The sequence below is a fragment of the Clinocottus analis genome, unplaced genomic scaffold, assembly GCF_023055335.1.
Source record: "Clinocottus analis isolate CAN_PGR_092001 unplaced genomic scaffold, fCliAna1.0.p SCAF_2, whole genome shotgun sequence".
Lineage (NCBI taxonomy): Eukaryota > Metazoa > Chordata > Actinopteri > Perciformes > Cottidae > Clinocottus > Clinocottus analis.
In genome coordinates, this window is record NW_027175931.1 from 2,631,729 (window position 1) to 2,648,476 (window position 16,748).

The 16,748-nt window shown below is 43.7% G+C and overlaps 1 protein-coding gene across 3 annotated transcripts in view; it reads right to left on the reverse strand.

Moving 5' to 3' along the window:
• pxylp1 (2-phosphoxylose phosphatase 1) overlaps positions 1-9,415 on the reverse strand; it is a 14,705-nt gene extending 5,290 nt beyond the window's left edge. Inside the window, exons 1-4 of one of the 3 annotated variants that reach the window (XM_068584112.1) lie at positions 9,293-9,415; positions 7,138-7,294; positions 1,914-2,096; positions 885-1,011 (exon numbers count right to left, since the gene is read on the reverse strand). In XM_068584112.1, coding sequence (XP_068440213.1) covers positions 885-1,011; positions 1,914-2,096; positions 7,138-7,219 — 392 coding nt within the window. In that variant the 5' untranslated portion in view covers positions 7,220-7,294; positions 9,293-9,415. Of the gene's footprint in view, positions 1-884; positions 1,012-1,913; positions 2,097-4,045; positions 4,165-7,137; positions 7,295-8,749; positions 8,913-9,292 lie in introns of those variants that run through there. The other 2 variants (XM_068584113.1, XM_068584114.1) reach the window with 2 other exon arrangements.
• Between the last annotated feature and the right edge of the window lie 7,333 nt (positions 9,416-16,748).

Consider the following 16,748-nt stretch of genomic DNA (forward strand, 5'->3'; position numbering starts at 1 on the left):
ATCGGTGTTTTTCTAGTCAATTCAATTCCTGTCTGGACAGCGACCTCTGTCATAAGAGGCTTGTGCTGCTGGACGGCCTACTTTCAGCTGGAGTTCAGAGGTCGAGGGTATTTGACAATATCTAATAGTTGGATGAACACAGCGGCTCATCCGCTTCCTACTGTGTCGCCGTGCCAGAGCCACAGATTACAGCTGCGTCCAGATGTGCAAAGCCGATGTGGCTGCAGCGAAAAAGCTTTGTGCGAAATTAAGTCATTGGCTAAATCTGAACCCAGGTACATAGTGTGTGTGTGTGCGTGTGTGCGTGTGTGTGTGTAACAGCGCGCATTAAAACCTTTCGACCAAACTAAAAATATTCTGGCGTCACAAACAGTCACAGTTGGTGATCACAGCGCTTCATGTATCCACACGAGGAGTTTGCGTTTCAGTTAATGAGTGTGTGCGTTCAGAAAAGTGGGCGTGAAAGTGCCGATTTCAGATTTCAGAGCTCGAGGACGCGGAGAGACGCTTTTAACAACCTCGTATCGGGAGCTATCAACGCGACCTCTCCAAAGAGCAGCGCAGCCAGACTGCAGTGAAGGAGGAGAGAGAGTGTAATGAATTATAGAAGACAGCAATTTTAACTTGAGTTTGTGTGTATTTTGTGTTTGTGATCATCCAGATGCAAGAAGAAATGATTAATTGAAGTGGAAGAATGCTCTTCATTAAGCTCAAAATGTCCTTACTTAATTAATCTACTGATTCATTTGGTGATTTATTTAGTTAAAGCTCAAATAAAAAAGCATAAGCATCAGGAGAGAGAATGCAGCTTTAACACATGAAGCATAGACTTCTACACAACCAGAGGAGTCCGTCAAAGTGTTTTTCGGGGAAGGTGCGAGTACCTGCTGGTGGACAAGGTGCAGTCGATGGCGGGTCGCTTGGTCTTGGGGATGTAGTAGAGCGGGTAGCGGTCGCCGTGTCGAATCATCACCTGCACCGACAGCAGCGTGTAGTCAGCAGGACTGTGGCCTGTCACATGTAGTGTAAATAACAACGTCAATACTTGATCTATTACTTAGGAAACACAGAAAGGTAGAAATCACTGTTTCATAAAGATAAAGTTGAGAAATTAAAGCTGCTTTTATCAATGATTTGAGTGTCATGTGAAAGTTATCGCTCGTAATGATGAACTCAGCGGACTGTACTTTCAGTTTTAGAGCTTTTATTTTTAGTATCTTCTTCGTAACGTCACCATTTTGCTTCTCATCTGTGTCATTTTGAGACAAGTTTAGCGACTATCCAGTAACGCTGACAGAGTTTATAGCAGCTTCAACTTGAGCTAACGAGGAGAGTGATTATTGGACTTTGACTTCCGCAGGTGCACAGAAACACTGCTCTAAATGAATGCTAATGTTTGCTAACCAGTTAGCTGTAAATCTAATCTAATCTTTTTGAAGTTCTTCTTTTTCTTCAAGTTCTTCTTCTTCTTCTTCTTCTTCTTCAAGTTCTTCTTCTTCAAGTTCTTCTTCTTCTTCTTCTTCTTCAAGTTTTAAGATACAGAGAGTAGAAGTCGATTAGCGGCGGCTGGTACAACTCGTCTTCGTCTGTGAGGGATGTTCATGCGATCGCCCCGAGGCCGCGCTGACTTTGAAAAAAAGAGAAGAAGAAGAAAGAAACAAAGCGGTGTGCTGACGCGCTGCAGCATTATGGATGAAACGCAATCCAGTGGAAGCGACTTCCGCACAATTAACACAACCCATCGAGTCCTGACGCACTAAATCTAACATTATTACAGCCTTAAATATTCATGAGCTGTCCGTCATATTGGGCCATTCCAGCAGTGGAGGGTGGGAGGAGGTGATGGATCTAAATCTGTGTCACCAAATTGGATTTCTAGAAAGATGTAACATGGCGGCGTGCGGCGCTCTCACCCTCCCAGGCCTGCTCGGTGCGGTTGGGGGTGTTGCAGTAGCTGTAGGCCTCTGATATGGGGTTGGGCTCCTCGGTGTGCGGCACCGGGAACACTCTCTTTCGGCTCTTCCCCAGAGCTGCAGCGCCATCCGCCACCTGGAAGGGGCGCTCCTCCAGGATGGAGGCGATGGGGATCAGGTTCACTGCAGAAAAGGAGGGGGGGGGGGGGGTGAAAAACAACATTTTAGGCTCATTGGATGCTTCTCGCGACAGCTTCTTGCACCAACAGGAGCTGGACGTAGCTAGCATAGTTAGCATAGATGCTTTGGTAGCATCAGTTCTATCAGATGCGGAGAGTATTTCTAACACTGGAAACTGTTTTTTTCCTGTAGGGTGAGAGTTTAATTGACATCTAATAACTCTCAATTCCATCTGGCGCGTCAGGTTAGCTCGCGCAGCCACAGTGTTCGCCGCGATTGAGATGTTCGATTGGCTCGTTGGTCAATAAAACACATCGCTTTCTCTTCCTGCCTCCAAACGTGATGTTGGCGATACCCAAAGTGAACATTTTGACCTGATGAAAGGCAACAAATTGAAAAGGAATCACCAAAAGATTCACGTTTGGATTCATCCATCAGGAGAACACGCCAAATGTCACGGCAAGCCATATGGTTGTTATTTCACTGAAAGACTAAAAAATGAAGTCGGAAATGTGGTTATATGGGAACTGTGAAGGTTTGTACAACTTTAAAATGCTCAATGTACATATTTAAGAAAGATTTACAGGAAATAATCCATTAACAGGACCAAGAGAAGGTAAAAATAAAGAGGCTAACTCAGAGTGCCAAAAATTAGGAAAAAACAATTCAACATGGCCGCTCATCTCCATGTCAACAGCTTTGTCGCCCAAAAGCCTGTCAGTGCTTCTAGGTCGTTGCCTGGACACTAATGACCTGTGACCCACACACACACACACACACACACACACACACACACACACACACACACACACACACACACACACACACACACACACACACACACACACACACACACACACACACACACACACACACACACACACACACACAAATAAGAGAGGAGATGTTGTGGGAACCGGACGGTTTATTCACAAGGATCCAACTCTTGGGGAAAAAAGGAGTCTCTCTCTCTCTCTCTCTCTCTCCCTCTCTCTCTCATTCACACAGTTTTCCATTTCCTCTCTGCAGCTGAGGACGTTTTGTGTGTAGGTTTCAATCCACTCGTGTTTGCTCCATGAATAAAATGTTACACAAACGTTTCTGAGACTGTACCCGGCGAGGTTTGCCAGACTCGGCAGCTGTTCACACTTTCGGGTCTGAGAAACACGAGCGATGTGAAGACGTCCCCTCTTTCACGGACTTTAAAGACACAAGTGGAACAAACAGTCAAATTAATCAAACAAGAAAACTTTTTCCAAGTAAAAATTCTAAACTTTGGGTTGTTCCAGCTTGCCTTTGTCTTCCCTTTTAGCAAATTTAATATCTTTCGGTTGTCAATTTGAGCTTTTTGGGGCAACGCCAACCTTTTCTTCGCCAAAACTTTTCCAAAACTTTTCTGCAAACAAAACGATTAACCAGAGAAATCATCGACCGGTCACTCAATGCTGAAAATTGAGCGGCCAGGAATTATGACAGCAAACCCGGACAAAAGAAAAAAAGTGCACCGCTCCAGCAAAATGTACCATAATTGCTTTTGCAATTTGCGAGACTCTCAAACGTCAAACGGACTGAAGGAGACGAGACGCAGCGATCCGAGCGGACGCTCAGCAGCCGTCTGACCGACCGCCGGGCGCCTCGCCCGCTGACAGGATGCAGACTCTGACTCGTCTCACTCGTCTCCCTTCAGCAGAGACTCCATCGCATCGCCTCGTCTGACCGCGAGCTGCAGACTAAAGGCTTTGCATTCAAAAGAAAAAAAGGTACCAAACAGATAGACGCTGGACAAAAAGATCTCACTCAGCTCACGAGAGCCTCGTCAAGTCCTCATGAGAGTCGGACAAATTTGAAGTTAAATCAAGCGGTGAAATCCTCATGAAGATCTTCAACGTCTCCATTAACAAGAGTGTCGATTTTCTACCAGAAGATTTTAGTTTTTTCCTGCGTGAACTCACCGCTGACGAGGACGAGGACGAGGAGAAGGTGTGCGGCGGCGGCGGAGACCATTTTGGACGACTGCTCGGTCCGGCCACGCAACACTGGAGCTCATTCATACCACAACCTGTAACCCCTCTCTTACACTCGGTGCCTCATACACTGCCACCGCCCACACACACAGACACACACACACACACACTCTTTTTGGAGGCCAGCTCAGACATAGTCACCTACACAATGGGGCTTTTGTAAGCTGCTGGCCCGACACAACCAAGTGCATAGACAGCGATGGTGTGCAGAGAGCTCACTGTAGCATACACACACACACACACACACACACACACACACACACACACACACACTTACACACACACACTTGCATGACTTAAAAGGTTTTTTTTGACACAAATAAATGTGATGTTTCGTCTTGAATTTGAATGGTTTGACATCCTGACTCAACAAAACCAGAGCTGAACATGGCACATCTTCCTCCTCCGGGTTGTGAAGCCCATCATTACACACACACACACACACACACACACACACACACACACCTGCACTTCTACCTGCATAAGCAAAAAGGCTGCTCACACACACACATACAAAAATGAGCAGGTACTCAGAATGTGGTTTGGCCTGAAATTAAAGACTTAGCCGACGGTTCTGCGCTGTCGGCTAAATATAGACACGGACGAGCCGAACAACAAGCCAGACCTGCCGGACCCAAAAAGCCACAAAACCGGCCCAGTGAGGAGAGGGAGGAGGAGAGGATGGAGGAGGAGCAGGAGAGCCTGAGAACCCGGCTTCCTCAAATATGTTGATCTATTTCACAAAAAAAACATAGCGGCCACATCAAACAACACGACTAAAGGTCTAAAATTATGTTTAAGAGAAGAACAACTTTGTTCACACCCTCTTATTTTCACTTTGTATATGGATCTATGTATGTATTCTCTTTTTTATTCCATTTTATCATATTTTATTGAGAAGAGAAAGCCTCCTGTGGACAGGTGGAAAATTAGCATTGGCTATATACACTTTCTTTTGTGAGTCAAGTCAAACCCCTCAGCGCCGTTCCTCTGACAGAAAAAAAAAAAAGGTTTGTCTCGTGGGAAAAAAATTCAACAGTTAGAATAATTTTTTCCTGAGAAAACACAGCGAGAGATGAAGCAGAGTCACGACTCCTGACGCGGCAGGTCTTTGCACATCTGCGAACACGTTTGGCTTTGGAGTTCAGAGTGAGCCGAAGGGAAACGTTTCAGGCTTTTAAAGAAAATACAGCAAAAAAAAATCATTGTGAAACTGTTCTAACTTGCGCTCGCCGAAAATGGGGCCAGATTTCAGCGCCGCCGCCCGGTCTCCTGCGGCGTTCAAGGGCAAACCCGTCTGATCAAACAGTGAGGTGGACAGTAGGAATGAGAGGAATGTGGAGGAGGAAAAGGAATTTGCAAAGTACTCAAAGCTCTGCCGGTTCAACACTTAACACGACGCTCGTTGGCGGATTAACGTTTTGCAAAAGCGACAAAAGTTGTTGCAGAGACGTTTTCGCCGCTATGGAACATCATAAATAGATATATTTATATATATATAGACAGTCGTCAAGTGTAAACCTTTTGTCTCTTCTTTGATTTTTTCTCTTTTTCACAGGCAACCGACCAAGGTCACATCGCCCCGTGACCTTTCCCTCCTGGAGCACTTAACTCCCACTAGACTCCGCCCCCTCTCCTCACCGCCGCAGTCTCAAAATAGTTCCCTTTTCTCTGCGTTGCAGCGGTTGTCGTCCCCCAGAATGCCTCGGGGGAGGTCTCTGTCATCACTTCCCCCTTCTGCAGACCACTACGGACAGAAGATGTTTCATAACAGAACCACACACAAAAAAGAAAACAGAAGCTGTCCATCTTTTAAACATGAGGAGAGAATCTCACTCCCTCTTTTATCGTGGTTAACGGCTGAAATCCTTAATCCTCTCTACAGTGTACGCGATGAATAAATGATGACGGCAGCTTTTCTCCAGAAGGCGCTCCGGCTCCCAAAAAAACCCCAAACTTTTACTTTTATTCAAAGAGAGGACGGAGACGTGAACAAAAGCTATACCGCACCTCTGGTTCTTCTTCACGTCCTTCTTCACCTCCGAGAGTTTTACAAAAAGGAGGAGGAGATTGCAGAGCGGGAGAGGAGCTGGCATAAATAATAACTGAAACAAGCAACCTCCTCTCAGGAGGTCAAGCGGACATTATTATATCTAGAGGAAGAGGAGGAGGAAGGCTTGGAAGGCAAGTGTGTACTTGGGGTTGTAAAGTGCAAGCACTCGACAAGTGTGAGTTAGAGCCCACTTGCTCTTGCCATCTTCTTTTCACACCTCTGCCATTTTAAAGCGACAGCCGAGGCGAATTTATGGCTCTGTCGCATTCCACCATCATCCTGTGTGTGTGTGTGTGTGTGTGTGTGTTTATGTGTGTGTGTGTGTGTGAGAGAGTGATTTATGAGAGTCTAATCTTATATGCTCGTCCAGGTCGCAAGCTTATAAGCGCCGCAAACACTTCCACTGCACTGTTTTTTTGTTGTTTTTTTAAGGAACCCGGCACAAAGTAGCTTACTCCTACACATTTTGCATACACACATTTTGCATACACACATTTCCATTTGTACCTCACACCCCACCTGCTTCATCATCACCCGCCTGTTTTTCTAATCTCGCCTGCAAGGCTTCCACTGCAGGAGACACCGTCTCCACCGACCGAACGGCCGGCTTCCTTGCATACAGCGAGGAGACAATACCTCCAGGAGAGGCTGAACAATGGGGACGGACACGACCACGTACATATACAGCCAGGCTTTCCACCGCAGGTCTGATCCCTCCTTTCGGGGGAGGGGGGAGGGGTTTCAAAGCATCCAGAGTCCCACTGCTGGTGCTGGATGTTTATTTATAGGAAAGCCTGTAGAGGATTGAGCTTTTGTTTTTGGTATGAATGGGGTTCCGTTGGATGGGAAAGCGATTGAAAAGGGACCGTGCATGCATGAACACAAACAAGCAAGAACAAGACGACCCGGGCAACTTTTCAAAAAACGGGAATAGTTTGGTTGGGAGGGAGAACGATGGAGCACTTACAGAACTGGAAGCTCAGGCTGATGATGGCCAGCGCGGCCCCGCCCACCACCACCAGCAGGAGGAAGCGGTTACGAGCCAGCATGGTGTCATGCGGTTGGTCCTCGTCCCCTGTCCGTCAGCCATATGCAGGTCACGGCTCGCCCATCTCCCCCGCAGCCTGGAGACAGAGTATAAGTGATCTTACACAGCAGCGAAGAGTCGAGGCCCCTGCACGGCTCCTGCACGGCAGAACCCCATATTCTCGGGGTTCTTCGAGTCCGTCGTTGCAGAAAAAGATCGGCATGGGTTATCTACGAGGTTCAAATTGGACAAGAACGAAGGGAGATAGACGTCTCACATGCAGGTTGACGGGTGGAAAAAAAAATCCATTCAGCAAAGGTGAAGATATCGATATGTACGGGCAAAACGTGGTTTGATCGGAAAGGGAGCGCAATGGCGGAGTTATGGGGGAACAATGACAGCAAAGAACGAGAATGAGATCAAAAGACTGAGTTTTGGGAGACAAATTAGTGCAATGGCTGAGTTATGAGATGAAAGGGAGCGCACTGACAGTTATGAGAGAAAGGGCAGCGCAATGGCTGAGTTATGGGAGAAAAATGAGTGCAAAGACCGAGAACGACATCAAAGACAGAGTTGTGAGATAAAAAGGGAGGTCAAATACTAAATTATGGGAGTAAAATTTGTGCAAAGACTGAGTTATGAGAAGAAAAGGAGTGTGATAACTCAGTTATGAGAGAAAAGAGAGTGCGCACACTAAGTGATGGGAGAAAAGGGAGTACGATAGCTGAGTTATGAGAGAAAGGGGAGTGCAATGACTGAGTTATGATACAGAAATTATAGTGCAATGACTAAGTTATGGGAGAAAAATTAGTGCACAGACTAAGTTATGAGAGAAAAGATAGTGTGATAACTCAGTTATGAGAGAAAAAGGGAGTGCAATGACTGAGTTATGATACAGAAATTATAGTGCAACAACTAATGACTAACAATTACTTAGGTATGAGGAAAAAAGACAGTTCAATTTGTGTTGTGGCAAAACATGTGCGGTCTTAAACCATGAAGTGTTTTTATACCATTCACAGTGTCGTGGGCAGATGAACTAATATCTTATTGGGGTAAATTAAGTCACAGGTGGGCTAAATTCAGTGAATACATTGACACACAAATGATCAGTCCTGATGATAAAAAAAAAAACATGTACAGTGTTTCTGGTGCAGCTCTGTAGCAGCTTGGACCGTTTACCACCATTAAAAACAGCAGCTATTCATTTCCATGAAAGGATTTGGAAACCACGTAGAAACGTGGGGGATGGAAGGAACTAAAAAAAAACTGCAGTAAATGTAGCTTTCCACAGTAAACCCTGTGATTAGGAGGTCTAAAAATACCACCGAGCCTGAAGTGTTCGAGCCCACGTCTCAGCGAGGTCTCCGTGTCTCCACTGCCGCACCAAACTCCAGCCAAGAATATTCTACTTTAACGCAGAGTTGCTTATCAGAATAAGTATAAACAGGTAAAACACGTCATACACCTTTCAAGGGAGACACTTGTTGGTTCGGCGTAAAAAAAAATAAAAAAACACTTATTGACGTGAAATTACAACTTAAATACACACCTGCCACATCGCATTTCACGGTGACGGAGCCTTCCGGGGGTCACATTTCTATTTAATAGCGTGCTAATTTACATGTTATTTGAATGCCGAAGAGTGTATTCGAGCAATTTCTCAAACACCGACTCTTTAACGGGTCCATTACTTCGTCAAAGCGACAGAGAAATAACTGAATTAGCTTAACGTAACTGGCGAAAAGTGCCACCCGCTACTTAACGTATACGTTCGTTAAGCTCGCGCGCAAGCGCTCGCGCCATGTACGTTGCACAGGACTTCTGCTAAATGAATCCACATTCACGACTTGTTGAGCGTGCGGGACTCGATGCGTGAGAAACACCGCGCTGGAGGCGATCCAGCTTTCGTGTGGAGGAGCAACCGAGTAGTACACGTAGCACAAAAAAAACCACACACAACAACAAAAAAACGCCACTTCAAAATAACGGGAGCAGCGGGAGGACGAACACAAACACCAAACGTGTGTCTCCGAAGAAGCTAAAATAAAAATGAATCGTCTTGATTATTATTCTTGTTTTTGTTCCTCCTTACCTGCAGGAAGCGAGAGTCAAGACGACCGGGTTCAAACACTTGAATCCAGCGCTTCGGTTTTGCTCCGGTGCGACCGACCGACTGCTGACGGAGCGGCGGGGACCGGCGTCAAGTCACGTGGAGTTACACGCGGCGGTACTTCCGGTGACGACCTTTCAAAATAATGTAGCTGCAGCAGTGAAATAACCACGTTTTTAGGGTATATATATATATATATATATATATATATATATATATATATATATATATATATATATATATATATATATTCACCCTTGTTTTCTTCTGCGGATTAACTAATATATATACAGACATACAAAATGTAATGCAAAATAATGTAATACAAAACTATACATATATATAAAAAACTATACATACATACATATATACATATATATATATATATATATATATATATATATATATATATATATATATATATCATATATATCATTATCAGCTTAATTCACAATGTATGTGTATACATAGAAGGAATTTGACTCGAGAAAAAATCAAGATAGAAGAAAAAAACAAGGGTGAATAAAAAATATTAAAAAGAATATTAAAAAGATATATATATATATATATATATATATATATATATATATATATATATATACATATATATATATATATCTGTGTGTGTTTTGTGTTACAAATTGGATACGACTGATTTTCATTGTGCAACCCTTTGTCATGACAATAAATGATCATAAATAAATTATCATAATCGTGACAATAAATGATCCTTGCATCCTTGAACGTAATGTGTAAAGCGTGGCAGTACTTTTATGTTGCAGCCACTGGGTTGCAGCTAAGTTATTTTTAAAAGGTCGTCCCGAGAAGTACTCATACGGGATGCAGTGTAATATTTAAAAAGAAGGCTTTTAAAATTAAACAAAATACAGAATAACGACAAATCCTATCCACTGCATCACTGACCAAAAAAAAATAGTGGCCTTTGACGGGACTAAATGTGGGCTTTTGTTTTGAAAAACATAACGGTTGTGGCAGCAGGCGGTCTGGGAGTCTGTCTTGTGGCTTGTTGAAGCTGCCAGCTCATCCACAAACCCAACCTCACTGCGCCATCTGCTGGACCAACCCCCTCAATGCACGTGCTGCCTTCAGGGTCTCCGCCAGTGGAACGAGCAGATGTGAATGGGGTTGTGTTTGTATACGTGTAACACACGCTTGTCACTTTAATAGCATGCGTGTCTTTTCATGGGAAGCTGATTTCTCGGATGTTGCTCAATGCTCTGGTGTGTTAGCCGCGGGCCTCACGCCTGAGAAGCAGTCACAATCACGGCTATTTCACATTGTGACCACAGGGGGTGCCGTATGACAGCCTTGAAGCGGGAAACTAAATGATTATTTTTTTTATGTGAGGTTTTAAAAAGGAAGCAGCTTGCTGCTCGGAGGAGGAAGGAATAGAAGCAATAATACATCGCTGATCCTGCAAAAAGTAAAGAAGAGGAAGGTATGAAAGGAGGGAGGATGGAATCATTCAGGCTTGACATTTACTTTTGCTAATATGCTGTGATATATTTATTATTTCCTCAGAGGTGGGAAGTAACTAGAACATCGATTCAACTACTGCTCAGTTCTGGAGTACTTTACTGAAGTATTCTAATTTAATTAAACTTTCTACTTTTCTTCTACATTTCAGAGGGTCATGTTTATTTGCTATAATAACATGATATAGTCTGACTGAAAGGGCCTATTAGGCTCAAGACTACAGAGAAGAGATGTAGAAGTATGACAGAGAGAAACAAAACCACCAAAAAGAGATGAAAAACATCTGCAAAGTGACGCAAAACAAAAACAAATATAGATTCAAAACATCTATAAAGAGATGTAATACAACCAAAAAGAGATGCAAAATGTCTACAAAGGGATGCAAAACAAACAAAAAGAGGAAACAATCCTAATTTAAAGCTTACAGGGTGTGATATATACTAGATTTGTATGTGATTGTAATATCTGTCAAATCATTTTAATGGGATACGTTTTTGTTGTGTAGAAATAGAATGAGTGCAGGTTGTGTGGTTGTTTACAGCCCTTCGTTCGCACATAGTTGCGTAACGCGATGATTTCATTGGCACAACAAGAGTCAGACATGTTTTAAATCTACAAGGAGCTTAACATGTTTCAGTATTATTGGGTATTATTAAAATAATAATAAAAACATCACTGGAGTCACAGACATGAACATTTATCTCGACTCCACAAGCTTAGTTTATCCTTAAAAAAAACCTCTCTGACATCACGAGCCAGGAGGGATGAGGTACATGAGAGAGGAAAAAAAATGCTCTTTTACTCTTTCTTAACACAAAAACCTCTTATTTTAGACTCAATGTAGATCTGCAGTTGTATTGATTTACCAGAAAATCAGCCGTTGGTCAGCAAAAAGCGAACTCTTCAGCACAATTTGTTGGCTGAACGTAAGAGAAGCAGAGCAGCAGACAGTTTGAGTCTGATCGATCTTACGGATTAGCTCATCTGAGTGGTTGTCTGCTATCGACATTACACCTTGAACATGTGAGCCGACGATTGTATTTTCACACATCCAGTCATCACAAAGCGACACTACACATCAATGGAAGTCTATCCACCTTTAAATGTCTGATATTCACCTTTTTTTTTAGCTGTTTTTGGTCTCTACCAAACTCCTAAAGGGTGTATCTTGCTTGTTAGCTGCTAAGTTCAACAGCTAGCTATCCGCTAACCTTGTCAGTCTGCTGTATTCGGGTACTGAAGAGGTAACGCACTGTAGGTTGATCACTATTATTAGAAACACGTTTGTTTTAAAGGAATAGTACAAAAGTGTGGTGAATAGACTTGTTTGATTCTTGCCGAGTTGGATAAGAACATCGATACCACTCTCATATCTGTTGGTTAAATATCAAGCTAGCTGGTTAGCTTAGCTGAGCATAAAGACTGAAAATATGGGGCTAGCCTGGAAGAAACCACAAATTGATGTTTTTTTGTGTATATTAAACAAATGAGATCACAAAGTTTTGATTCGTGAGCTTTAGAGGCGTCTGCAGGCTGTTATCTTTAGACAGAGCTAGCTTCTTTTCCAAATTCCAGCATGCTAAGCTAACAATCTGCGGGCTCTAGCATTGTATTAGATAGTGGGGTATTTAAAATGTCAAATTCTACCTCTCTTTTTTCTCCTCTGTAATTCTACAATGAAATCTTCTTGATTTTAAATCTGCCCTTTAAGTAAATTGATTTGACTTCAACTAATATTCCTCTTGGTTCAGAATCAAAAAGAGTTTTAAGAAACGGTTTTATCGCCAAGCTCGTTACACATACGGGAGATTTGTCTTGGTGCAGGGCAGACAATAAGCGCTGAAAAATAGAAGATGGGATTTATAATTAAAATATGACAAACAAATGGATTCACAGCTCTTGAAGGAGATGAAACAGCATGTTTTTCCAATGCAAGGGACAAGTCGCACGTTTTTCTCGTCTCATCGTAAAGACTCCGTTTCAGGAATGTAGCGTGATTCTGTCTCCTGAAGTCGCCCCAGATTGTCCTCGACGTGGCATCCGCAGGAAACCACTCAGACGCTGTGATTATTGATGATTGAATCGGGCGTCTCGGGCATCTCCAGCGGCTCGTCGTCCATCGTCTCCTCCCCCCCCACCACCAACTGCTGCTGTAGTAATTTCTGAAGGTACGGCAGTCATATGAGGCCGAGCTGTCGCACGTGCATCCACTCAACCTGACCTTCTTCCCTATCACTCCGCCCTGCTCCGAGGACAAGTCATGGGACGGGAAGGACGGCGGTGGTGCGGGTTATTGGGAACGGCATGAGTGTGCGCGCGTGTTTCTTGAAGCGGTAACTTTAGGAGTTGTAAGAGTGCGTGATATTATGTGTCATGAGATTTGCATCAATACTAACAGGGACGGCCTGGTAGCTGCCTTGGCTCTCACGAGTTTCATATGTGAATGAGATTGGGAGGGAGGAGGAGGCGATCATCTAACTAAATGTTTGTTGGGGAAACTGGAAGTTGTGTTATCATAAAATATTGGAGAGTGAGTGTCATACCAAATTAATCTGAGGGGAGTGAACGAGGGAGAATAAAGTAAGGACGCCAGGGCACACGTGAGCTTAGCATGGCTCTCTCTGTAATCACTGGCAGCTCCGCTCACATGTCACACACACACACACACACATTCGCGAACCCTTGAGCCCTGAAACTGGTTAAAGTTTAACTGCTAGTTTGCGAATCCGTTTCACTTTGTGTACCTAAGCAAGCGAAACACGAGAGTTCATGACTGCACGAACATTTTAGTACACAACGTGAAATCCTTCTCACATGCACCGATGCTTGCGTTCGATTAGGAGAGCGTATGCTTTATGAACAAAGTATGAATATTATTTATATTTTTTTGTCTTTCCCCTCATGTGAAACCATGCAGGCCTCGTCCGCCGCCAGACGTTTGAATGAAGTAAAGCAACGCAAATCACACATTTCAAGTCTTTTTGCACATTGTGGCATGTATGCACAGGAGGTTCACAAAGTCGTCCCTTAATATGGCGACTGTGACCGGATAGAAGGGATTACTTCACAGCGAGGGATTCCCCAAATCAATGTCCTTTATAAGGGAGCACCCTAATATGGTCGATACGCAGGGTTACAGGAACCTCCATGTTTGACTCGAAGGGACGGACACCTCGTCAGTTTCCAGGTTCCAGACTCATTCAGGGGGGTCAGACATACAGACAGCCCATGCAACTATGAAAAGGAACTTTAATTCTGTGTTTCGGCCGCCTCTGTGGACACAAGTACCGTGTCGGTGCACCAGAGATTCTTTAACCTTCTCATTTAACTGCGGCGGCGTCCTGCTTCTCCTTTTCCCTCCAGCGGGCCCAACGGCATGGCCGGAGGAGGGTTGTTTTTTTTCGTCTCTGGTGAATCGGCATGATGTGGTCTGACGCGTTAAGAACGATCTTCTCCCTGGTGGTCTCGTCTACTCACGCAGGTCGTATCGAAGGCGTCAGTGTTAAATATTTGACCACCAGCTAAAAGTTCCTCGCGGTAACTTCAGGGCAAGAATGCGTAACTGTTGGCTATAGGGGCCGATAATGCTAATGCTAATAGCCCTGTCTGTTATGCAATAGCAGTTAAAACATGCTACTATTAGCCACAATGCAATGCGACGACGTTTAGCATTCTCCTTGTACCTGATCCTGAAAAGTACAACCTGTCTCAAACATTGCTTTTTGAATTCTCGCCCTCGCCGCCGTTCTTGTTTGTGCACAGAGGCGATTCCCCGAAAGAGGGAATGTTTGCTCTCAAAGTTCAGACTAACATTTTTTGTTTCCAGACAGACCTGCGCGGAAGACACCAAGATGTCGGCCTCCTCCGGCTGGCCAAAACAAACACCGGGGTGGTGTGAGGGGGATGGAGGGGGGGAACGAACCAAAAATACACTTCCCTTCGCAAATAGACAGCGGCGGCGCACGTGTCCCCAGAGCTCAAGTCGACTGCCTTTGCGAAATAAATCGCTAGCTTAAATGCTATAACTTCAAAATGCCATCTGGAAAAGCTTTTAAAATCGCCAAAGTCCCATTGTCTCTTGATTTAGCCAAAAATAAAATGATGTAGGAGGTTTCTTTCCAGAGGTGGCCATTTTTTGTCAAAAAATGACTTCGGCCATTATTTTAGGAAGGTGATGAGTACCCTGACACATGGTTGAACTGCCACCAAACCTGAAATTACGCGCTCAAGATCACTTTTTCAAAAGGTTTCTGAGCCCGGGCCATGAGAACAGGAGCCCGTTACGTAACGGTGGTAATCAGCACCCGCACACAGCCAATCACAGCTTAACTACCTTACTGCGCATTAGAGCAATAGAGCCGTGGTGGTGGCTGCAGAGGGGATGGGTTAGGAAGTATGCAAAGGATGTCGACAGTTTGCACGCTATCTGAGGCCGAATATCCCCCAGAACCACGAGGCTATGTAGTTATCAATGAATGAACCCAATTCACTTTCACAACAATCACAACTTTTCTTTTGGCGCCACCAAGATTTACTTTTCTTTTGTGCTGTCAGCGAAACAAAAACCACAACTCAGTTCTTATTTTCAGGGGATTATAAACACAAGAAAACCTACTTAATATTATCAAACTCTATTTTTTCCCCATTAAACCCACTCAATGCTACTTCTTTAATTTGCAAATATTATGCATGGTCAGTGTGACCTAATCAACTATGATGTTAGCATGTTTTACCATCTTGATCTTGACGCTTGCATGCAGACGCTGAGATTTGTTAAACCTCAAATCACAATTTATAATGCAGAAAAAAATGTGCAAACCACAAATACACTTCAAAATTTTCAAACCACTTGATGTTAAAAAGGCGAGAAGCTGTATGCAGTTTTACTTTTGAGGTTAAACGCAATTTATTGGGTTTAGATTTCACGTAAAAACATTAAAAAAGGGATATTCTACAAAAGGAAAATGGCATTTTCTCTCCAGAAGTCTGTTTCAGGGAGCAGCAGCAGCTATAAAGCCGTTCTTCTGGGTTCAAATACATACTTAGTTTGGCTTTTTTACGACTGTTTAATGAAGACGAATGCGCATTACCGTTGACCCATGACGAAGAGGATGCGATAGTACGAGCTTTTATGTGAGCAAAGAATCAAATCTTCCTGCGATACCGTCGGACAAACTTTAGCTAACGCGATTACCCCACAAACTGCGGCACATGATCCGGCCGGGTCAAACTGCATCTGTAATTATAAAAATTAAGTGCCGCATGGATTTTAAATCTCCTGCCCCAAATTGGAAAACCTAATTTTCTGAGTCTCAAGTCTCAGTTCAATGCCATCTATCCTTTCCTCTGACACACACACACATGCACACACACGCTTGCCCGCGCACAAAGAACCTCTGTAGGAAATATTTGGAGCCAGATATACCAAATGGATTGAGGTCAAATCAGTCTGTGGGTTGCAAAACATTTTACTTTTTTCCCCCCAGTGTCTAAATGCATCATATCTTGCATGTCAAACATAAGCTTATATTTAAACGCTGCAACAATCGGCCCTTTCTTTTATAAACTTTGTGAGTCCGGTAGTGTTACGTAACATGGGAGAGGCCAGTGCGTAGACATTTGCACCACTTAGATTATTAAACTCATGGGAAGTTTCACAGTCCTGGCCATGTGGCACATGCACAAACTGGTTTTGTCCCGACTGCGTAATAGCTCGATTCTGCTGAGCAATTTAATAGAAAATGTAATCGGTAGGTCACACTACTCAGCTTCCTGGAGCCTCGGTGCAAATTTTGAAGCAGTATGCATGTATGGCTCCAAAGTACTGCAAATACAGATACATTATGATGTTAATTCAACATGTTTTGTCCTGCAACCACAGTCACCATAACGACAACATAGAACATAACAGACCAAGATACTGTACGTTATGAGGCTGTTG